Source organism: Echinops telfairi, unplaced genomic scaffold (genome assembly GCF_000313985.2).
Source record: "Echinops telfairi isolate 266 unplaced genomic scaffold, ASM31398v2 ScPeMD7_3533;HRSCAF=4204_0, whole genome shotgun sequence".
Taxonomy (NCBI): Eukaryota; Metazoa; Chordata; class Mammalia; order Afrosoricida; family Tenrecidae; genus Echinops; species Echinops telfairi.
Genome location: NW_022107431.1, coordinates 9,508,191 through 9,531,496, shown reverse-complemented (window position 1 = coordinate 9,531,496; position 23,306 = coordinate 9,508,191). Strand labels below are relative to the sequence as shown.

The 23,306-nt window shown below is 51.5% G+C and overlaps 1 protein-coding gene across 1 annotated transcript in view; it reads left to right on the top strand.

Moving 5' to 3' along the window:
- TULP4 (TUB like protein 4) overlaps nt 1-23,306 on the top strand; it is a 96,638-nt gene that overhangs the window by 334 nt on the left and 72,998 nt on the right. The window contains exon 2 of the mRNA XM_004701932.2: nt 1,134-1,635. Coding sequence (XP_004701989.1) covers nt 1,384-1,635 — 252 coding nt within the window. The 5' untranslated portion in view covers nt 1,134-1,383. The remainder of the gene's footprint in view (nt 1-1,133; nt 1,636-23,306) is intronic.

The window sequence follows — 23,306 nt, the reverse complement described above, 5'->3', positions numbered from 1 at the left end:
AAGGGGCCGGCGTGCTGCGAGCACGGCCCAGTGTGGTAGGAGGTGACACGCAGTGGCCTGGGCACGCCCCCTTGCAGTGGGTGTGGTGACTGGGACAGGAGCAAGTGCCCTGGGCCGCTGCGCCTCCTGGCACCCGCCGGAGTTGAGCAAGTTCCAGTCTGGTGGACAAGCTTGGACAGTGAACTCCCTCCTTGGCCTTTTTAGCTCGTCCGCCCTGGAACAGTGCTGCACTGTTAGAATTCCCCCCTTCCCAGTAGCAATCGAAACCGAGAATTGCCAAAATAATCATTCAGGGAAAACCAGGCCCAGCATCCTTTTTAAGGGACGTCATAGTGGCGTTGGGGAGCAGTTGGAACCTGAGCAGAGAAGCGCCCGGCGTGGCCTTGAAGTGCCCCATCTTCTGGGCAGCCCCTGGTGGAGTGGACAGGGCCTCCTGCCTGGGTTTCCCTTCCAAGAGATGGTCTCCCTTGAGCAGTCCGAGAAGATGTCTGTGTGAGCGGAGTCCTGGAGGGACCGAATCCTGAGATTCCAGTTTCATATCAAGATTTGCAGAGACGTCAGGCGGGAGGAAGGAGACGGAAAGAAGCAGCACCCACAGCTGCTGGTCCCCCTGCTCTGGCCAGTCCTGACCCTGCCCGCGGAAGGGGCCTCTCTTCCCCAGCCTCCATGGCGTGGAGAAGCAAGCCGTCGGCCAGGCATTGGGTGGCCAGTGCACAGCGTGCCCACGGGACACTGCCACCTACCGTGACGCGGGGCAAGGCTGTGACTCCGGAGAGCTGTGGAGCCCCGGGAGCCCCCTGAATCTGAGCGGAGGCAGCCTTGGGACTCGGTCTGCAGGGACTCTGGCCTGCCGTGCACGCTGCGTGCCTTCCCCTTTATGCAATCTCCTTCAGCTTTAAGCAGTCCAGAGCAGGCCCCCCTGCCACCCTGGACACATCTCGTCAGCACCCTGGAAGAGAACGCCCCAGCCACAGTGCTCCAAAAAGCCTTAAGTCCCCTGAGATCTATGTGTCCGCAGCTTGGTGGCTCTGCGATCGCCGGCCACTTCACCGGAACCTCAGGCTGAGTCAGTGACCGCACCCAGCAAACAGGTCCCCTGCGCCCCATGGACTAATGATGCTCTTTCTCCGCAGGGTCCGTGCCCCGCCCCCTGAGGACTTGAGCTAGGCATCCTCAGTGACAGAGGCACCCTTCTCACTATGCATTTGAGGGATCGTGACAGAGTGCTGACCCTCTGATCCCGCCCAGGTCAGTCTAGCTAAAGGGTGGGGGGGCCGCCCACGCCTTCCGCAAGTGTAAGGAAACCACTCCGTGAGAGAAACTGGGTCCCGTTTCTCGGCACCAGGCATTGCAGCCTAAAGGAGAGTCCGCCCCGGTGAAAGTATGTATGCAGCGGTGGAACGCGGCCCGGTCCTGTGCAGCGACTCCAACATCCTCTGCCTCTCCTGGAAAGGCCGCGTCCCCAAGAGCGAGAAGGAGAAGCCCGTGTGCAGGCGACGCTACTATGAGGAGGGCTGGCTGGCCACGGGCAACGGGAGGGGCGTCGTGGGCGTCACCTTCACCTCCAGCCATTGCCGCAGGGACCGCAACACGCCCCAGAGGATCAACTTCAACCTGCGGGGCCACAACAGCGAGGTGAGTGCCTGCATGCTGGGGTCTGCCTTTGAGGTGTCCGGTGGTGCTTTCCAACCGGCTTCCCATTCTCCCACGGAGCTCCGACCCCGTATGGGCGTGGCAGAGCCGCTTCGCTAGGCACTTCCTCCTCCCACCTCACACAGCAGCCTCCACCTCTCTGGAGGTGTCCCCAGGGGGTGACAGCCACCCAACGGGAGCCCAGGGCGCTGTGCAAAGCATGCTGGGAGGGTGGCTAGATGCCCTCCCACTTCCTCTCCAGCTCTGAGGGCACTTTGCCAGCGGTCTGACGCTTAGCTTGTCTTGCCGGTGGGGCCGGCGCATTCACTGAGCTGAAGCAGATGAAGTCATTCATTGGACCAGAGCCATCACGCTCCCCATCGATTGGGTCTGTTCGACTGAGGTTGGGCTGTTACACTCATGCACAGCTTTCTCTGGGCTTGTGTGCCGTCAACAGTCGCACACACTGACACACTCTTGTGACAGTCACATCACCAGCACCCATGGGTTACAGCACTCGCGAAGCACATCTACTGCACAGGGAGCCTGCAGGGTTCCGCCCTGGCCTTGAAAGAATAGCACTCTTTGCTGTAAATGTATTCTTGTTGATCATGCCTCAGCGTTTCATTTTTCCATTTGCTCTTTGAGTACTATTTTTTGGTAAATGCAGAATCCATAGTTTCCCTGAGACATCTTAAAATACCATTTGATGCTTCAAACTCACTGCCATTGAGTTGGTTGATTCTGACTCAGAGCAGCCCTAGAGAAGAGAGTAGAACTGTTTCTGAGGCTGTTAATCTTTGCAGGGAGTAGAAAGCCTCTTCCATCTCCCTTGGAGCAGCTGGTGGCTTTGAACTGCCAACCCTGCAGTCATCTGTTTAGTGTGTAACACATTCCGCCCTCTTGGCTCCCTTCATTTGGTGGTTGTTACTGAAGAGCTATTGTAAAGTGCCCAGACTGGTTTTGGGGTCTTCAGTGCGAAGTGAAGGCGCCCTGCTGGCGTAGTGTTTACATGTTGACCTGCTAACCACAAGGTCGGCAGTGTGAACCGTCAGCCGCCCTGTGGGAGAAAGAGGAGGCGTTCTACCATCAAGGGTTAGCGTCTCGGAAACCCATGGGGGCAGTCTCCCCTGTCCAGTAGTGTTGCTGTGCGTCGGAGTGGATGCAATGGCAGGGAGATAGATGATGAACGTGAAGTAATGTGCATTTGTCTTAAGTTGCGACTTAAGACCATTTGCACGTGGTCACCTTGTCCCCTCCAGCCACACTCGGCTACAGAACAGGGGCCTAGGCCGCCTCCCTATCTCGAGGCCCCGCTGCGAGGCTCCCCACCTGCCTCCAGCACTGAAGATGGGTGGGGGTGGGGTGGGGAGCCAGCAGGATTGCTCTTTCACTGCACACAGTGTCTGTGGGCATAGCTGGTGCGTTCTTGGTCATTGATGCCACGAAGGAAGATGCAGGCAGTCCCCAGGGTCAGACTCACGGCCAGTCCCACTTGCTCTTTAATATCAAGTAAATGTACTCTCACTTTGAGATGTTGGAACCCACCCTGAACCCATCGTTATCTTCATCACCGTGATCACCTTCACTGTTGTGGCTTTTAACTCACGGAAATGACTAGGAGCCAGGCTAAATAAGAGCCTTGCGTCCGGCCCACCCTCCCAGCAGATTCTAAGAGACGCATTGAGGACAGCTCTGGGCCTATCTTCCCAGGCTCCTGGTGATGGGCATTTGGATGGCCTCCAGTTTGGGGCTGTGATGACTTAATGCTGCCATCGGCCTTCACCTGCTTGTCTTCTTGTGGCCCATGTCCTTCTCTCTTGGTTACCTGTCTTGAAGTTTATGAGTCACAGAGTAGGTGGATTGTTTCGGTGCCAGTGCAAACTGCCGAACAACCTGCCGAGCGCTGAGCCATCCTCCACTGCCACCATCACTGTGGGAAAGTCTTGCCTGTGAGGCCGGGTGAGTGGGATGTGGGAAAGGCTGCAGACAAGAAAGGCCAAGGGTCAGAATAATTCCAGATCTTCTGCCCTGTCCAGCCCTGGTGTAATTTATGAAGAAACGTGGCTTTTTAATTTGAGCTCTTGTTCCCTCTTCTAAAACAAAGGATTTTATGCAAGAAATTAGCAACGTTTTTTACAGATGTTTTTGTATCTGTGAACTGGAGATAATATGTATGTGCCTGCATTTACGAGGGCTTTCAGAAATTTCACAGGACAATGGGATGAAAAGATAATTGGAATTATTAAATGACCCTTCTGAAGCTCCTTCATACCGTACCACATAAAATATGTATGTGTAGACCATATGTCATTCATGTAAGAGGATGTAGATGTATGCAGGCAGCGTTTCTTGTAATTCTTTATCTCAGTGTAGATTGGCCGATCTTGTTCTGCCCTCTTGAAGTGGATATACGCTTTTACAACAGACTCTCATTTATTTATTGCTGTGCCACAAATTTTCCCAAACTTAGTAGCTGGGAACAGCACCCGTTTCTGTGCTCCACTCCTCACTGTGATTTGGGTGGAAGTGCAGAGTGCATCGTTTTCCCATTCAACGTTCTGCATTTCTCTCCGGCCCTGGTTGCCGTCCCTGCACTGTGACAGCGTGAGCCCCACTTCCTGTTTCTCGCTGCCATTTGACCTCCGTTCTGACTCCTCTGTGTTCAGAGGTGTGTCCCTGGGCGAATGCTGCTCTTTCAATCCCATCCGGTTGGTTGTGCTAAGGAGGGCCTTCTTCCTTCGCTTTGTAAGTCTGTCTGGTGTTTGGCTGAAAGCTGGTCCCCGTAGTCTGACGCTTTCACCAGTCTCTGTCAGTGTGCCCCACAGTTTTCTCCCACTCTGCCCAGGTCCTCCCGTGGCGATCCCTCTGAGTGGTCAGCACCAGCACCCACAGCTCACAGCTGTGCAGGCGAAGACCAGGCCTGGCGTAGCTTAGTGTGTGGGTCTTATGGGCTGGGCTGCAGTCTCCTTTGAGGTGTAGCGGCCTCACCCACGTGCAAGTTGTCAGCAGGTTTCTGTTCCACGTGGTTTAAGATTGAAACCTTCAGCTCCCCGAGGCCACTGCTGTTTCCTGCCACGTGGCCCCTCCACAGCAGGGCAGTTAGCTTCTTCAAGGCCAGCGGGAGAGCCTGTGCTGTCACAAGGCCCAGCTAGTTAGGTCAGACCCACCAGGCCCATCACACTCCAGGGGAGGGGACTAAGCCAGTGTTCATCCCAGGGAGGTCTCCTTTAGGACTCTGCTTGCCACAGAGGGAAAAGGAGAGACCACGGTGTCACCATCCTTGAGTGTGCTGTGATTGTGCGACTCAGAAGGGACTCCGCCACACCGCACAGCCACAGGTCTGTTTCAGAATTGAAAATAAAGCGAGCTCCTTTCTCCACTTTGAATTTTGACTCCAGTGGATTTCTATTGTTAGATCGGCAAAACTTTATTAAGTGGCCACCAAGTCGGATGACCAGCCCCGACTGACCACTTGCCAGGTTTCCTGAGTCAGAGGCGTTCATCCTGACCGCCCCTCCAGGGTGGCTAAGTGCCAGACACCTGCTCGCTCTCAAGCCCTCATGTGGTTTCCCCACCTGGCTTGGGGCGGCCTAGCTATCACTGTGCCCACTTTACTGGTAAGTAAACTAAGGCTTGTAGATGTTCTGCAACTTCCTGAGCTCACGCACTTGGCGTGGAGGAAAGGCGCAGTTTGAACTCAAGACTAAATCATTCTTCAGCTTAGCTTTATGATGTTCTTCTTTTAAAAAATTATTTCTCATCTATTTACCCCTCTTTTTTTATTTTTAATTTTTATAGTTTGTTTTTTGTTGTTGGGAACAAATACAGTAGAGCATACACCTGTTCAGCCCGTGCATGAGAGTGACACTGACTGAGCCTAGCCTTCCGGTTGGGGAGCCCCCTCCCTTTGCTGGGTTGTTTCTCCCCCACCAGCATCCGCTCACAGCCCCCACATTGCCTCTCTAACACTTTGAATGGTGTTCGTCAGCTTGATCCCCGGACAGAGGTTTGAAACGTGCTCAGGGCAGGCGCCTTTCCTTCACTCACTAAACTCTTGTTTGGCTTTCAGAAGACTTCAGGAGGTATTTTTGGTTCAAGATTTCAAGATGATCTCCGGACAATAGTTTCAGGGATTCATCCAGCATTCACAGTGCCAGAAAGTCTGGCATCCATGAGAACGTGAGCTGCTTCTCTTCATCCCCCGATGATTAGGATTCTTCTGTGGGACCTCACATCACAGGGCTCAGCCATGGCGCCCTACCACCCACATCTTCTTGGTCTCATGGTGAAGCAGGGGGTTGTTTCTGGAGCCGGTTCTCCAAGCATTCCGTTTCTGCCTGTTCTCCGGGGCTCTCTTCTCCACCCCCCCCCCACCCCACCCCCCCGCCCCCTGCTGCTGCTCCAGGCAGAGAAAGAACTGCTCTTGGACCTTGCTCTTTATTGCATTTAAAAGGCTGTGTTCAGTAGAAGCCCACTGCCCCTTACCTGCGACTGTGAAACCTAAGGGGAACGTGTTTTTGTCACTAGTTTCATCGTGCTGCCTGGCCTGGGCTGAGGTGTGTGTCATGCCTTCCCCCCACTCCCTGTGCTGCAGCAGTAACGCCTGTGGGTGTGTGCGATGAGCTATGCCCTGGACTCCTCTGGGTCTAGCCATTAGGATGCTAGTTACGCTAGATGCCTTGTTCTTGCATTTCTAAAATTAAAAATAAAATTCCGGAAGTATCCGACCACAAGGATAAAGCATTGGGGACGTGTCTCTCCATTTACAGGAATGGTGATAGGGGGCCTGAGAGCACGCCCACTCATTCCTCTTCAGGGGGACTGCGTTGAACTCATCTCTAGCCATGGTTCTCTTCTGTCACCACAAGCAAAATCCCAAACAACAAGCCTTGCCTCCTGTCCCAAAGTTATGAGAACTTCTTCGACACAACCAAACGCTCTGAGGAAATGAGGTGCTGAGCCTCGGGGGCTCAAGACCACAGATTCAGAGGACAGTAAGGTCAGTTGGCCCACCAGTGTGCACCAAGACAGGGTTTGTCATCTGACTTTGGTGAGTAGCGACTGGGCCGTAAAAGTTCAGGAGCAGCTGCTTAGAAGGGTCTCGTCCAGTCTGGAAGAAAGAAGAGTGATAAAGATGGGGGACGCGTGGAAACAACGAATCCAGTGGATTAATGGACTGTGTGAGCATCCACTTCTACCACCCTGAGACCAGAAGAACTAGCTAGTGCCCAGCGACCACTACCAACTGCCCTGAAAAGGATGATCACCTGAGAAGCCCCTGTATCCAGTAGGAGGCACACGTGGAACAAAGCTGAAAGTCCTGAAAGAGACCAGGCTCACTGTTTGGATAGAAACCGGGGAACTCCCGAGACCGTAGCCTGGAGTCACCTTCAGGCCTGGAAGGGAACGCGCCCCTCCAGGAGGGGCACACACCTTAGAGCACTCAGCTCTTTGGGATGGAAGGACCGCGGTCCCAGGCACACAGGTCAGGATCAGGAGAGGAGGAACGGCAGCGGGAAGCGTGAGGAGGAGCACAGAGGGGAGGGTCGCACAGCAGCACAAGGTGTGTGAGCTGTCGTAGGAGAGACTGAGGGTCGCCCTGCCGCAGGCCTGACTCATGGTCTGCTGCTCTGCAGCCTTCGCCCCGCTCACACGAAGAAGAATCACGCCTTGCTGGAAGACTTTTCTCCCAGGTGGGCGCCAGCCATAACAGTCTCCTGGTTATTCCCATTTCTCCTGAGAAAGCATCCTGGCTGCTGCTTTCCTTCTTGGACCTGGTTCAATCTGAATCCCAAGTAGCCAACCAGAAGAGAAGCGACGTGGCGTCACCTCCTGAAAACCAACACCCCCACCCCCACCCCCGGGTGTGCATCGCAAAGACGATTCCCAAAGGGCACAGAGAACTCCCAGACCGGGACGTCCACTTTGGCAATGACACGTCTGACAAGGGACTGACAGCCAGTGTATATTGAAACAAAACCAGAACTTCAACACGCAGCCACAGAACTCACCCCCACCCCGCCCCCGCCCCACGTGCCCAAAGAATGCCCGTGAGGGGACTTGGTACCACTCAGTATTTCTGTCAGTAAAACCTAATCAAATGGTAGGTTCAACTCCAGTCACTGGAGTTGCCAGCTGAATTTCAAAAGGTCATTTATCGCAACAGTGAAGCTGTAAAAGCTCTTTCAGTTGAGCTTTATTTCTAACTGCACACGTGCAGATATTTGAATGGCAGGCTTATTCACGGCTGTACGTGAAGCCAGGAGGCTGACCCCGTGAGCAGCAGCCGCCCCAGATTAGCATGCCAGTCTCTCGGTGCATGTTCCGTGTGGGCAGTCTGCAGTGAAATGGTACTGACTCTGCTCTCTGGAGTGATGAGAGCAGGTAGTGGTGCGGTGAGTAATCTCCGATAAATAGGTTTACATTTGGTGTTCTGAGCAGGTGGTCAGCATATGCCACTGAAAATACCTCTTCTGGAACAAACAGAAGGAGCCACTGCTGTGAGCCATCCAACCTTTTCCCATGCCAACAACGGTACATGGCACCTGTGGGCAGAAGAGATGCCTGTACGGTGCCTGCCCCAGGTCTGTCTGCGGAAGCCCTGGGGATCTTTGTGGATTCGATGTTGAGTCACACTGACTTCACCTGACAGAAAAGCTCTGCCCCCATTGACCTTTCTTGTTTGTAATCTCTGTGGACTCCGATCACCAGGTCTTTCTCCCGCTGAGCCACGATGGAGAGGCCCAACCACCCACCTTTTGGATGGCCAACCACTCCTCTGTTGCCATACCAAGGCGGAGCTGTTAGGCTGCTCACTGCAAGGTCAGCAGTTCAAAACCACCAGCCGCTCTGCTGAAGACGATGAGGCTTTCTGCTCTGTAGAGAGTTACTGTCTCACACTGGAGGCATGTATGGATTGTGATAAGAGATGTAAGAGTCCCCAATAAAAGTATTTGAAAAAGAAAAAGAGTTACAGTCTCTGAAACCTCCAGAGGCTGGTTCTGCTCTGTGGGGCAGCAGAAACCATTGATAACAGTGTTTAGAGAAGAAGCACGTTGTCGTTAGGTGTGTTGACTTGGCTCCGATGGGGATCCGTGTGCAACTGAAAGCGACACTGCTGGTCGTGCACCCTCCGCACAATTGTTAACGTTTGAGCCCATCGTTGCAGCTGCTACATCAATCCATCTTGTCTGTCGAGGGCATTCCTCATGGTCACTGTCCTCTACTTTACCAACAGGTGTGCTTGTCCAATGAAACCCAGGCACGGCCAGGGCTGGCCGAGAAGGGACACTTCTAAAGTCTCAGCCCTCCCTTTGCAGGGAAGTGGAGCGATGACTCAGGCTGTCTGTAACGGTGACCTTTTGCATTGAAGCATCTCCAACAGGTGGGCATAGCTGTCACTCGGAAGGGCTCTGTTCCGGAGTGGAGCTGGTTTCAGAAAACAAGTACTTGGGAATGTTTTCCCTCTGGAAAACAGCTTCTCACAGATGGGATTCAGTTCTTGCAAAGCCTCTGGCCTGGGGCTGATTGTTCCCTTTATGGCTTTTGTACTTGTGGTGGCCTAAGTTCCCTCAGGGGATGCATCTGCTCTTGGAGCTTAGCACCTGGGTGCTTGGGTTTGGTGGAATCTTGTGGGAGGAGCTTCCCCTCCCACACTCCCTCCCCTTCACCCTAGGGGTAGCACAGGTTGTGCTTTGCTGTGGCTTGACTGGTCTTACCTGATTGTGATTGTTCCTCCATAGTGGGTGTGGAGGGATCTGGGAAAGACTGCCTATCTGGAAAAGATCAGGATCAGGGGCACAGCCCTCCCTGCCACCGAGAGCAAGCAGCCCAGGTGACTCCTTGGCAGGCTCAAGTCTTACCACCTTTTCCACAGGGGTCTTCCCTGTGGCCAGCCTCACCCAGGCGTCAATGCTGTCCTTTGCCCTGACTGCAGGGGGCACTGTTGGGACCGGTTGGTGTTTTGGCCCCACCAGCCACTCTGGCAATCTGCTTCTGTCAAAATGTGCGGCTTTGGAGACCATATGAGGCGGCCTTCCCCTGCCCTATTGGGTCGCCATGAAGCAGTAGGTTTGCCCTAGTCTGGTTTGTGTGCCCGTAATGGAGACAAGCAGAAGCGGTTGTCCTTTGTCCCTGTTCCTCCTGGCTGGCCTTGAAGACTGACATCACAGGAGTCTCAGTCATAAAGGCTAAGTGGGAGTGTGATTGAGGGGTGAGAATGCCTTACGGCTGTCAAGGGTAGAGATTGGCTTACCAAATTCTAGACAGTGACCACTTTAAAGTTGAATGGGAGACCCATTTAAAGTTGAAAAGGGCACTTTCACTTGCCCTAAAATGAACCGTAAGATTAGAGTATTGAAGTCTAAAAGACTTAATTAAAATTGTTTCCATTTATACCATCTTACAAGCCATCTACCAAACTCTGCCATACAATGTATTCTGACTCTTATCGCCCCTAGGGGACAGAGTAAAGCTGCCCCCCTGTAACCCTGAGGCTGTAGCCGTTTATAAGAGTAGAAAGTTTGGGCTTTCTCCCAAAGAGCAGCTGGTGGTTTCAAACTGCTGACCTTGTGGTTAACAGCCCAATTCAGGACCAGTAAGCCACCAGGCTCCTTTAATCTCGTTGGGTGCTTTTACAAAAAGGTCCCATCAAAGCAGTGCCTTTCAAGGGGATCTACCGGGTCAGTTACATTCAGTGCAAAGAGCTCAGCTCAGAAGGTTGTGGCAACTGGTTTTTTTTTGGAGGGGAGATTTCAGAGGGATCCTTTTGATGGGTTTTCTCAAAGGACACAGGACCATCACAGGGAATATTAGGAAGTTTTCCAAAGCTGGAAAGCCGCATTGATTTCCCATCAAGATACTGTGCCTGCTCATTCTTGAATACGGGTAGCAAGAGGTGTCCTAGGAGGATTTTCCTGGGAGACCTCACCCCATCCATCCTGCAGCCTGAGCTTGCCCCTTCAGACTCCCTTTTTGTTCCCCAAACGCAAAGAACAAAGATCACCATCGGAGTCACTCGATGAGGCCCAGACTGCCATTTGGCCTGGTCTGAGTTCCGGGAAGGGTTGGTGAGGCACCACTGCCGTCTGTCGTGTGCAGGCCCGCGGGAGGCTATGTGGAGAAGCCGTAAGCTTCATGTTTTGAGGTGTTTCTTTCATGCGAGCTTCTGATTTTTGAGCAATACTCTTTGATGTACCTAAATGCACATCATGAAGACCCTGTAGAGGATTGCTACAAATCCTTTGTGTGCAACCTTTTAAAGGAAGAAACATGATCTGTGGTCTCTGAAATGTCCCGGATGGACCTGCGTGGAAATGTTTTTCACTGCGGTGGCCCCGCTGGTGGACACAGTGCCACTCGGCTCCTGGACATTGTTTCTCTGTGTCTCTGTTGTATTCTTCGTCCCCATCTGCATCCTGCCTGATGGTCTCTGATGTTTCTTCCTTACCAGTCCGCGAGGGGGTGTCTCCGAGAACAATGTTCCCATTTTCTTAGACTTTCTCACTGTTGTTTCCAGCCCTTCCAAATGTGGAGGGTCTGGGGGCTATGCTGTGTGCCATGCGCCCCTCCCCCAACAGTTCTTTTTAATCCTTCTGTCTGGTTCTTGTTTCTTACACCTCTGAGGATTCATATGATGGGGCTACATGAGTTCCGGCACCCGCATAGAGCCTGCTCCTCTGAGGCTCATCTCTCAGGTCTGCATACGTGTGAGAGAGCGGGAGGGTGAGGGTGTGTGTGTTTGCGTCTCCCCACTTTTCATTCATATTTGAGGCCTTCCTCACGTGCTTCATAATCTTGCCTGTTTCTTCACATTTCAAAGGAAAGCCCTAGAGAGCCGATTAGTCCCTCTGCGGGTGGGGGCGGGCATTCCATCACTGTCTGGTGGAATGATCTGGAGGAGACTCTGCTGTTTTGTTGGGGACCCTCAAAAGCACACGAGCATCTTTCACTGGGCTGTCCAGTGTCTGCTGATGTGGCCCCTCCTGGCCCACCTGTGGGGCAGGGTGGCAGGACAGGATGGCATTGAGGAGTAGGCAGCAGCCACTTGTGCTTTGGGAGTGTGCGCCGGCTGTTCCCGCTGCTTCTCTGCTCCCCACACTCTCTTCACAGCCGGGAACCAGACTGACGGGTTGGCATCGCACAGACGAGGGCACTGTGCTGCAGAGCCAAGCAGCCCACCGTGGCCTGTCTCAAAGAGCCGACCCCTGAACCTTAGGACCAGTGTCACCCCCACACAAGATGCTAATCGCAGGCTCTGGGGCATGAGTAGAAATAAAACACATGACCTGCCCTCTTACCCACTAGGCAGTTTGGCTGGCCTCTGAGCAGGCCGCTCCTGGCTTTGCTCGTCGTCACCATGCTTGCTGTGCCCTCAGACGGATTTCCTTAAGTCTGTAATTGGCTTTGCCCTCAGAAGTAAGCCTTCAGCATCTAGTGGGGGACAAGGCTTGTCCGGTGACCTCCCTGGTGGCTGGGCAGAGGTGCCTGGCAGCGTGGGCGGGATGGGATGTCCTTTAGCTCTTCATGAAGCCGTGGGCTTCCGTGGTAGAATCCTCACCTTCCATGCAGAAGACCCGGGTTCAAGTCCCAGTCGGTGCACTTCTTTGGAGACTTACATGTAGCTATGAGGTTCCAATAGATTTCAGCAGCAGTGTTTCCAGACTAAGAGGGACTAGGAAGAAAGGCCTGGCATTCTCCCTTGGAGACGAGGCCCCTGACAACTAGAGTGGCTCTCACCTGCACCTCCCACGGGACCTGTACACCCTTCCCAAGATGCGTGTCTAAGAGTCCCCTCTCCATTTGTCTCCCTCCCTCTTCTGTGGACCAGCCCACAAGACTTGCATCCACATCTGCTGCTGTGTGTGGTGGTTTGCGAGGGTCGTTTTTGCCTCTCTGTGCCTTGGCTGAGCTGTGCTGCGTGCGTGCGTGTTCATGTTCCCTGTGGTTTCGAGGTGGTTTCCAGAGAAGGTTCAGCAACATCTTTATTTTGACATCCAAAATCACAAATGCCCTGCCAAGGGGTTTATTAAAGGTTCTTAAAGCCATTAAACATAGATTTATTTCTCCCTCAACAATACACTAGATAGAATAGGCTTATATTTTATTAGGAGAATAGAATTTGTCAAAATAATGGTGGTGTTCGTTATTTCCTTTAGCTATTTTTCCCCTCTGAGTAGAAATAAACGATCATGTCAGGAAGTGACTCGGACCTGGGGAATGCTGTCTTTTGGGTGTGTTTCTGGTGGAGGGAGAGGGGAGTGTGCACTGGGGTTGGGGGTTGGGGGGCGGGAGTGGGGTGGGAAGCAGTAGTCGGCTTTGGTAAAAGCCTCCCAGGGAAGCCACTTCAAGAGTGCAGGAGATAGTGACCCAAGGGCCCGGGCAGGTCAATCTCTCCTTAACTCTGCTCTGTAGACAAGACTTATTCATAGCTTGGGTTTGAGCCCAGCCACTGTCTGTGGCCACCTGATTGAGAGATTAGACTCTGCCCATACTTTCACACGGGTGCATCAAATTGACATCAGCGGCATGTGAAGGTTGGACATTGAATCAGGAAACCAAAGAGGATGGATGTGTCTGCGTTACGATGCTGGTGACGAATATTGCAAGGACCACAGACTGCCAAAAGAACAAACAGATCTGTCTTGGAAGAAGTCCAGCCAGAGGCTCCTGAGAGGCAAGGATGACGATGAGACTTCGTCTCACGTACTTTGGACGTGTTGTCAGGAGAGACCAGTCCCTGGGGAGAGGACGTCATGCTTGGTGAAGTGGAGGGGCAGGGAGAAGAGGAAGACCCTCGACGAGATGGACTGACCCGGCGGCAGCTGCAGTAACGCACACACAAGAACAATCGTGAGGATGGCGTGGGGCCGGGCATAGAGTTGCTATGGGTCGAAACCCACTTGATGGCCCCTAACCACTACCTGTGAGATGGGACAAGTGACTTAACCTTATCCACCCTCCGTCTCATTTATCTCCCAGGAAGTGGCTCACCTGTGTTCTAGGGGGGGTGAGGTGGGTCCAGGATAGCGGCTACATAAAATGCTGATTGCAGGCCCTGGGCATAATAAAAACATGACTCATTATCATGGAGTCAGTTCTGACTCACAGTGCCCCATTAAGTATTGGCTCTGGATTCTCTATTGTCATTCTTAAAAGAGTTTTCTAGAGAAACAAAAGAAATGTATATTTCTCTAGAATACTTATGTATCTATATATGCATGGAAGAACTATATATGAAGAAAGGGATGTCTATCAAGGAAGCAACCTGTCCAGTCCAACTCAAGACCATGGGCCTAATGCTAGCCAGAGCTTGTGCGCCCCTCCCCCCACCCCCACTACCCACGTGCTGGCCTGGGACGCCCACGAGAAGCAGCAGTGAGATGGCAAGCCTGCAGGTGCAGAGTCTCATGGATCTAAGCTTGGGAAGAACCTGACTGGGTGCCTGACAGCTCCCACCAGGGGATGTGGCCAGCTCCGTGGGCCGCTGGCACCAACACGGGAGCCAGACGCAGAAGCCAAGCAAGCAGGAAGGACAAGATCGAGAGAAACTCCACGTGGTGTCACTTCTAAACAGGTCCCAGGTGGCGGCCACCTGATTGAGAGGTGAGGCGCCGCCTGTGGTGTCACAGGGCGCAAGCACCCTGTCAGCATAACCCCCCGGCCATCACGCTCCCTGTCCTCCGTGGTCTCTTTGTTCCCTGTTGGTTTTCACCATCTGTATGCCCTCTCGAGGCCACCGCAATGGAGACCCGCCTCCCCACCCAGGAATCCATCTCCTGGGGGCTAGATAGGAGGATGGTGAGAGGCTTGAGGCACATGAAGAGTCAGGGACAAGGTGGGAGGTGTCCAAGCTGGGAGGGACCCTAGGTGGGAGCTCTTCATTTTGTCCTAGATTTAGGATTCTAAGCAGTTGGGTACCTAATCTGTGTGTGCCTAGCCTCCCTCCAAAGAGGAACTGGTGCCTTGGACGTGCCGTGCTGGCAAAGAGTTGTGGAAGTACCCGGGACTGCGAGAGGAACAAGCAAGGCCACCTTAGAATAAGGAGAGCCAGAGGCTCCTTGGAATCCAGCAGGGAAAGCCTGTGCCGCGTGCCCTTGGGACGTGTTATCTGGAGGGACCAGTCCCCAGGAAAGGACAGCATGAGGCAGGGAACATGAGGCAAGGTGGATTGACACAGTGGCTGCAACAATGGGTGTGAACACAGCAACACAGGGTGGAGCTCCGCAGGGCAGGGTTTCCTTCTGTTGTTTTTTTTCACATGGGCTCACTATGAGTCATCACTGCCTCCTGGCCACTCCCACCACCTGGATGCTGGGCTCAATTTGTGGGTTGTGGGGCGTACAGTTTACCAGGCCTGCTTGCTTCCACCCCAATTAACAGACTGGCTTGTGGCTTCTAGATAGATCCAGGCCATCGCTGGGTCCTTTACACCAGACTCTGGGCACTGGGCGGTAGGGCTCACGTGGCACCAGGAGGTTTATGTCTAGTGAGTGTGTGTGTGGAGGGTGGAGGTTGGTCACTTCTCGGGGATGCTGTAGGATGGATGAGCAGGGCGAGTGGAATGTGGTGGGGGGGACCTGGGGATCTGTAATGGGCCCAGCTTGGTTTTTGTACTGGGGCCACCCGCAGCCTGACTCCAACCTTCCAAAACAAACTGCCTGTGCATTCCGCCCCGCATTCTTCTGCTGGCATTTGCTGTACCTTCTGGAGCCTGCATTTGGTTTCTCATCCGCATTGTTGGCGCTCCATGGAATTCTGTTTGGCCTCTCTGGGCTCGCTCTGAGCCGTGGAGGCCATCGGCATCTTCCGGCTCTCTCTCACCAAACAACATCTAAACCAGTGGTTCTCAACCTTCCTAATGCCGCGACCCTTTCATACAGTTCCTTGTGTTGTGGTGACCGCCCCAACCATAAAATTATTTTCAGAGCTACTTCCTAAGTCATTTTGCCACTGTTATGAATTGGGTGACCTCTGTGAAAGGGCCATTAGGGGTCGAGACCCACAGGTTGAGAACCACTCACTGTCTTAGAGGGTCACAGACTCCAGAGGAGCAGGGGTGGGGGGCCCTGGCTCTTTCAGATAGAAGGGTTTCTTCTCGGGGTGACCCCGATGGAGGGGACATCAATACCAGGGCTTTTGTGGCACTGAGGAAGACATTACTGTTTACGTAGGGCCCTGAATCTCGTCCCTGAAAGTGTGGCTGGAGATCATGGAAATTACCCTGGGGGCCAAGGAGGATGGGGTGACAGTGGACTTTATGCTCAGCAGAGCCATCCCCATGGCTGGGACAAAGCTCACAATATATTACTAAGTTCCTCTTGTCCCCTCCCCTTGCCCCCCAGTGTATGTTCTGTGGGTTCACTCGTACAATGGGATTTCCTTCATGTCTGAAGAATGGAGGATTGAATTATTAAACATAATCTCCATTTTCAACTGGCCTAGCATTTATTTAGGAACACTTGGCTCTGTTGTTAAGCCTCGGTCTTATTTTTCATATGTAGAGAAAAGGCCAATTAAACTTTCAAAGACGTGACCTAAGGCCACATGATCACTTGAGGTAGCCCACGTCCCTTTAGTATGATCAAAAGCCGGAATCGCCCATGTGGCCAGCGTTATTGGCCATCACAGACTGAAGGAAATGTCAAGACTTTGCCATCATCTGAAATTCATTTAAGCTGCCTGAATATATGATAACTGCTGTTAAGTGGACGACTGACTTCTTTTCTGGAATAAGTTATGCAGGGAAAGCAAACTTCATATTTCTTCCCAAGATGAATTGTGACAGTTGCTTGACTTGAACATTTGAAAAATTACTTGCATAAGATATTTTGTTAAGTTTTCATTCAACTCTTTTGAAAAAAGACTGCGTGTCCCCTATGTGCTGGCCCTCATGTTAAGTTGGGGTGTGGCATGAACCTCTGAAACACACACACACACTCTCTCTCTCTCTCTCTCTCTCTCTCTCTCTCTCTCTCTGCCATTGAGTCAATTATGACTCTGGTAACCCTACACAACAGGGTAGAACTGTCCCATGGGTTCTCAACCTGTGGGTCGAGACCCCTTTGTGGGGGAGGGGTGTCTAATGACCTTTTCACAGGGGTCGCCCAATTCATAACAGTAGCAAAATGACAGGAAGTAGCTCTGAAAATAATTTTATGGTTGGGGGGGGGAGTCACCACAGCATGAGGAACTGTATTTAAGGATCACAGCATTAGGACGGTTGAGAACCACTGTCCTAGACTAAATTTATAGGAGTAGAAAGCCTCATCTTTAACCCATGAAGCAGCTGGTGGCTTTGAACTAGTGACCTTGCAGTTAGCAGCCCAACGTGTGACCCCTTCACCACAGTGGGTGTTACGACATCCTCAGAAGCACTACCCTGCACTGCAGGCTGAGTCCAGATCAATCCAGATGCCGTCGATTTGGTCTGGTTTGGTTGTAAGTACAGAAAACCTACCCGAATTGGCTCAAACACATCACACGGGGTGCGGTTCCTGGAAATAAATTTTCAGGGGTGCTGGACCTGGCATTTTCCTACCTCTCAGCTTTTATATTGGCCTTGTTTTGTCACTAAACAGCCATTAGCATCAACAAACCTCCGACAGTAGTGTGGCCATGTAACTTAGCGGCCATCTGTAACTGTTGAGGACAAACCGTTTCTGGCATTTAGACCTCCATGAATTTTATTTTCCTGGGTTTATCCTGAACCTGCCACCTGGGAGCAATGTGTGTAGGCGCTTGGGGCCGGGATGGGCAGGGCAGCGGGCGGATGGTGCGTGGACGCGCACGCCCCCCGCACCCCGGCAGAGCCCGCACCGTGCGCGCGCGCACGCGAGCACTGTTCTCAGGTGCGCCTTCTAAGCCGCGCCCCAGCTGCTGGCATCCAGCAAGCGTGCCCCTCTTCGCTCTGACCCCGAGCAGTCTCGTCCGCCTGCCCGGTTCCCTTGCAGCCCGGGTGACCCGGGGGCATCCAGCACCCACTTTCCGAGGATTTGGGTATCACCTGCTCAGCGCCTACAACGATAATTTTTAGGAACGCGCGCACACCTTATTTCGCCGTTTTAGCCGCGATCCGCGAGTGTTTTGGGGGTGGGGTAGGGTGGGAGAGTGGGCTGCTGAGCCGCAGGGACGGCCCGGACCGGAAAGACGGCCTCCGGAGTGCGTCTCTGGACGCCCCGTCTGCGGAATAGCTCGTCTTCTTTCTCAGCACGACCCCTGTCTTGGTCATTTGCACACATACACTAGAGCTCTTGAATTCCAAAAGCGAGCGTTTTGTTTTCCGAGCCTGAGTGATCTGGGGCGGGCCTCGCCATATGGCTGATTCATTCTGGAAGGAATCGCATAGCCATTTGGTCGCGTAGGTATGGATGTACAGTTCCTAGAGAAAAATGAAGCAACCGATTTGAAACTTAATACTGTAAGGTGATTTGATATGGGAAATTACCGATTGTGGCCTTAGCAGAAAGCCCATGCAAGCATTTCCTTTTATTTTGATTACATTTTCCATAACTTTTTGAAGCCCCCTCGCAAGCCCCCTCTTTACTGCCTCTAAAAGGCGGGTCAAGGCAGCATTGCTGTAAAGCGGCCTAGAACACAGATTGAAGGGTTTGGAGTGAAACTCCCCCCCCCCCACTCCCCAAATCACGGCTCCCCCCTCCTTCCTCTCTTTCCTCCTAACATGTAAACAGCAGTGTGTCGTTTGTTGGCTTTTCCTCGCCACTTTAATAATCGTGATTCCATCATTTTCTTTTCTTTATCTGCTAATTTGACATTAAACTTTGGATATAAAACATAACCACAGCTGTAGCAAACAAAAAAAAGTCCATTATCAAATCCCAGTATGTAGAAATGTGGAGTCATTTTTTAAAAATTTTTTTCCGCTAAAGTAAGCCATTAAACTAAAAATATAGTTTGTATGACTTTCAATGAATTGGAAATCTTTTTCCCTCTGTACTGCAAAGGTAATTCATATTAATAATATGAGCCTAAACCATTGCAGTATTCGAAAATGTCTTCAGAATCATTAAAGAAAGATTATCTTAAGCATAGTTTTTCAGTTTATTACATTATAATTAATAGAAAAGTAGAAACTGCACATTTCATATATGAGAATTTTCTCATTAAAAAAAAGTAAAGCATGATTTATTGACCTCCACATATACTGGAAAAAAAACCCAAACCCAAACTAACAGCCATCAAGTTGAATCCAACTCATAGCAACCCTATAGAGCAGGGTGGAACTGCCCCTGTGGGCTTCCAAGACTAACTCTTGAAGAGAGTAAAAAGCCGGTGATTTCAAACTGCTGGCCTTGTGGTTAGCATCCCAATGTGTACCCACTCCCCCTGCAGGGCTCCTCATAGAAAAGATAGCTCTCCAGCACCGCCCCCCCTTCCCCCCCTTTGGGGGTCGAACAACCCTTTCACAGGGGTCACCGATTCACAACAGTAGCAAAATGACAGTGATGAAGTAGCAATGAAAACAGTGTTATGGTTGGGGGTGCCACCACCACGTGAGGAATTGTAGTAAAAGGTCGGGGCATTAGGAAGGTTGAGAACCACTGTCTAAATGTTTATGAGGACAGACAGCTGAATATTTCTCCCCTGGAGCCGCTGGTGGGTTTGAACCGTCGTCTTTGTGGTTAGCAGCCCAACACTTGCCCCACTTCTCTACCAGGGCTCCGTAAAGATATTCTTAGAAATAGGAAAGATATGCATGTATGAGGGGCTTCAAAAAATGGAGTGAAAAGCTAATGGAACTTTTCCACAAACGTTTAGAAACCCTATTTCACATTCCTAACACAGTCCCTTTTGTCTAGTCCACTGCATTCAGGCCGCCCAGGCCTTTACTGTGGGGGCTCAGTGCCCAACCTCCTAGTGCGTGCCTGCTGGCCTCTGGGTTTCCTCACAGTAAAGCCCGCTATTGTGCTTGGGGTCGCTGTGTGCATGGTGGTGTAGTGTGCTACACGTTAGACTGTTAAACTCAAGGTCAGTAGTTCAAAGCTACCAGCTTGACCTAGGGACATAAATGGGGCTTTTTGCTCAAACAAAGAGTTATAGTCCCGGAAACCCACAGGCACAGTTTTGCCCTGTCCTACAGGGTCACTGTGAGCCAGCATCGACTCAGGGGCAGTGAGAGTTAGTGAGACCCCACTAGGGCTCCTTACAGACATCCTTCGGGGGTGGGGTGGGGGCGTATCAAATGGTATCTCCTTGTGGTTTTGATTTGCATTTCTTTATTGATTGATATTACTGAGCATCTTTTCATGTGCTTATTGGCCATTTGTATATTGCCTTTGGTGAAATACCTATTCGAGTCCTTCCCCCCCCTTTTCCTTGGGTTGTCTTTCTGTTGCGTTATTTCGGTATGTTTTTTCCCACAGGCAGAACTATAAGGATATTGCTGGAGATCTTAGTGCATTGCTTCCTCTTCTAATGGGGACCCAGGCCGAGTTCATGCACTTTCCAAGTTAGGTCCCTGTGCTGCTGTGGGGCTTACTGTATGAACACAGGTGACACTTTTATTGCCATTCATTAACTCGTTATTGCTATTTATTCAAACTTTCTCCTCCTGAGGCTCTTTAAGAATGATTTCAGATTTTCCTAAAAGTAAATAGCGTGTTACTCTTTTTGTACAAATTCCTGTGAGCTAAATTTTTGGAGCTGCACTTTCCAAAGTGGTCTTATTAGGATGAGTGACTTGAAGGCTTTGAGATGTTTGTTGTCCAGATCCTGGGTTCACTGTGGCAGGAGGGCCATCCTGAAGACCACCAGGTGGCCTCTTCTTGTTCTGACTTCTAGAAGTTCTAGACATACAGGATCAACGCCCATCAAAGAAATAGGAAGTAGTTTCTTGTGGATTAGTTTTTCTTCATTCATGATTTAGGTTAATTTGAACAAAGAATACAATTTTGTGACTTACAACCTTTGAAGGACTAGGCAATGTTGGTGTTTGTATTTATTATGTTTTTCCCCCCATCGCCTTTTTAGAACATTACATTTCTTTAGAGATAGATGTGTGTATATTTTGAAAAACACCATCGTTCACCAAACTTACATTTCGCTAACCCTCACTTTTAGCTTTACGTTATACTCCCTCTAAGCACAGGAGCCTGTTTCTTTTCAGAGAGCAGGTTCTGACCGGGAAAGAGAGAAAGGAAGAAAAAAATATCTGAAGACCCCAAATACATAGTGTGACCAATGACAGTCTTCATATTGGTCAGCAGGGCAGCTGTCCCCACACTTGCCTCTCCCCACCCCATGCACATACACAGGTCCCCCCACCAACCCCTCTGTTGAGTGGCTCTGCCAGGGTCCCTCTCCCCCATGATGCAGACACTGCTCAGACCAGTGTCAGTGGCGCATGTGTCTTCCAGCTGCAGTGCGCGTCTCTCCATGTGTCTGTCTTTGTCTCTCTTAGTTTTATGCTTTTCTTTAAATAGATCAGTTAGATCCGACTTGAGGTTAGTTCCCCCAAATTACTCTCACTGAACATGTTTTATCATTTTATTTCCAGAACCTATTATTGGGTGCCATCAGTTCTGACTCATGATCACCTTAGGTGCCCCACAGGGTTTCCTAGCCTCTGGTTTCTATGGGAACAGATTGCCAGCTCTTTTCTTCTGCTGAGCAGCCTGGTGGGTTTGAACTATCAACCTCTGAATTAGCAGCTGTGCCCTCAACCATTGAGCCACCAGGCCCCCTTTCAGACCCTGTGTGTCATTTCTAGCAATATTCAAGCCATTGGACAATAAGCATGTACTATACATTTGTGGGTGTATAAATATGTATTTGTGTGTGTGTGTGTGTGTGTGTGTGTGTGTGTATGTAAAACCATGAGGGGACTTCAAAAAACTCATGGGAAGATTCTATTATCTTTCTATTCCATTTTTTCCTAAACGTTTTCAAGCCACCGTGTGTTTACGTTTCTGTGTGTGTATGCACTCCTTGTGAGCGGAAAGGATTGTGCTCAGTAAGATTCTTCCTAACATGCTGTCATTTTCCCATCCTGAAAATACCTGCCAACTTGGAGCTGTGAGTTTTACAGAGTCTCTAATTAGTTTAGGCACCTGTTCACTAGGAATGTGTAGACTTCTGCGTGTGGGCTACAGGGCTGAGAGGCTGGACCCTCCCTGCTCTCTTGAGAACATTACTGAAACGCTGCTACGCTGGTCTGTCTGCCCTTGCCTTTCGGATCCCCGAGAAGAGGGCATTCCGCAAGTCCCTGCCAGCAAAAGCTTTCTGTTTCTAGCGATCGGATGACTGGATTCTAGAAAAGCAAAAGGCTCCCCAGTAAAGCGCTGGCATTTATTCATGAGTGGAGTCAAGTGAGGTTCCCCAACGTGGTTGTACTTTTATGTGGGCACGGGCTAGGAAATGTCAGGGCGCAGCATGCTGTCTGCGTCACACTGAGTGGTGTGTGGACATTGCCCCGTCCACCAGTGTGTCTCTTCCTAGCAGGCCGTGGATGATTCTCAGCCCCCACTGTTGGCTGAGGGCCCCTCTGGAGTGGTCCTGGTCAGTGTGTCACCCCTAGGGAAGGGGCCCTGATGGCATGGTGGGTTAAGTGTTGGGTTGACAACCACAGGTCAGCAGTGCAAACCCACCAGCCCACTCCACAGAAGAGAGATGAGGCTGCCTGCTCCCGTAAAGACAGTCTTGGAAACACTAGGGAGCGCTTCTGCTTAGTTCTATAGGACGTGGCTCAGTGGCAGTGGGTTGGGTTGGGCTTGGGTGCCTTAGAGAATTTTTAGTAGAAAACTTTTACTCTTTTCCTCGGTATTTGTACCCCTGCTTCAGAGAACAGCATGTAATACTATCATTAGTTGACTGAAAGAAAGAAAGAAAGAAAGGGAAAGGGCTGAACCAGCGGGGGCAGAAGCTCAAATGTCACAGGCTTGTGTGTGCGTCTGCTCCATCCCTCGAGCCCTTGGGGAGCGTCCAGCCCCGTGAGGTCATTAACAAGCAGGCGAGGCCATGGGGACATGCTCCGCAGCTGGTATTTTCCGTTACATGTCACCACCATTGGGAGCAAACACAAAACTTGTCTCCAACGGCCTTGAAATGTGCCCTGATGGACGCAGCCAAATGCCAGCGCGCGCTTGTTTCGGTGGATGGGGGTCAAAAAGATCACTGGTGGAGACGCGCCTTGTGGACACAGTGCCGAGGTGACTGGGAGAAGGCATTTGCCCTCCAGCTGCTCCTGGTCAAGTACAAAGAACTGACCACACAGCATCATAGATAAGGGCCAGAGCAGCAGGCTGGAGGTGTTTGGCGAGCAGCGCAGGCAGGTTGGGAAGGGATTCCTCGGGTGGCTGGGCCAGCTGACTTCTCAGCAGAATCTGCGAGAAGACATGGAAGCCAGTGAGGAGACGTGTCTGTGTGAGAGCTGGAGCTGGGCCTGGGGGGCCCGGAGTCGGAGGTGGGCCTTTGGTTCAGTAATGGAGACCATCATCCCACTGATGGAGGAAGCAGTTGAGGGTGAAAGCTATATTTTTAAAAGGTCCGTTCCAAGTGCTGAGACCCTGGTGGGGACTGAGCATGATAGTGGGACAGGAGGAGAATCAAGGGAAATAGAGGAAAGAGCTGGGAGGCATAGGGCATTTATAGAGGTCTAGATAAAGACATGTACATATGCAAATATATTTATATGAGGATGGGGAAATAGATCTATG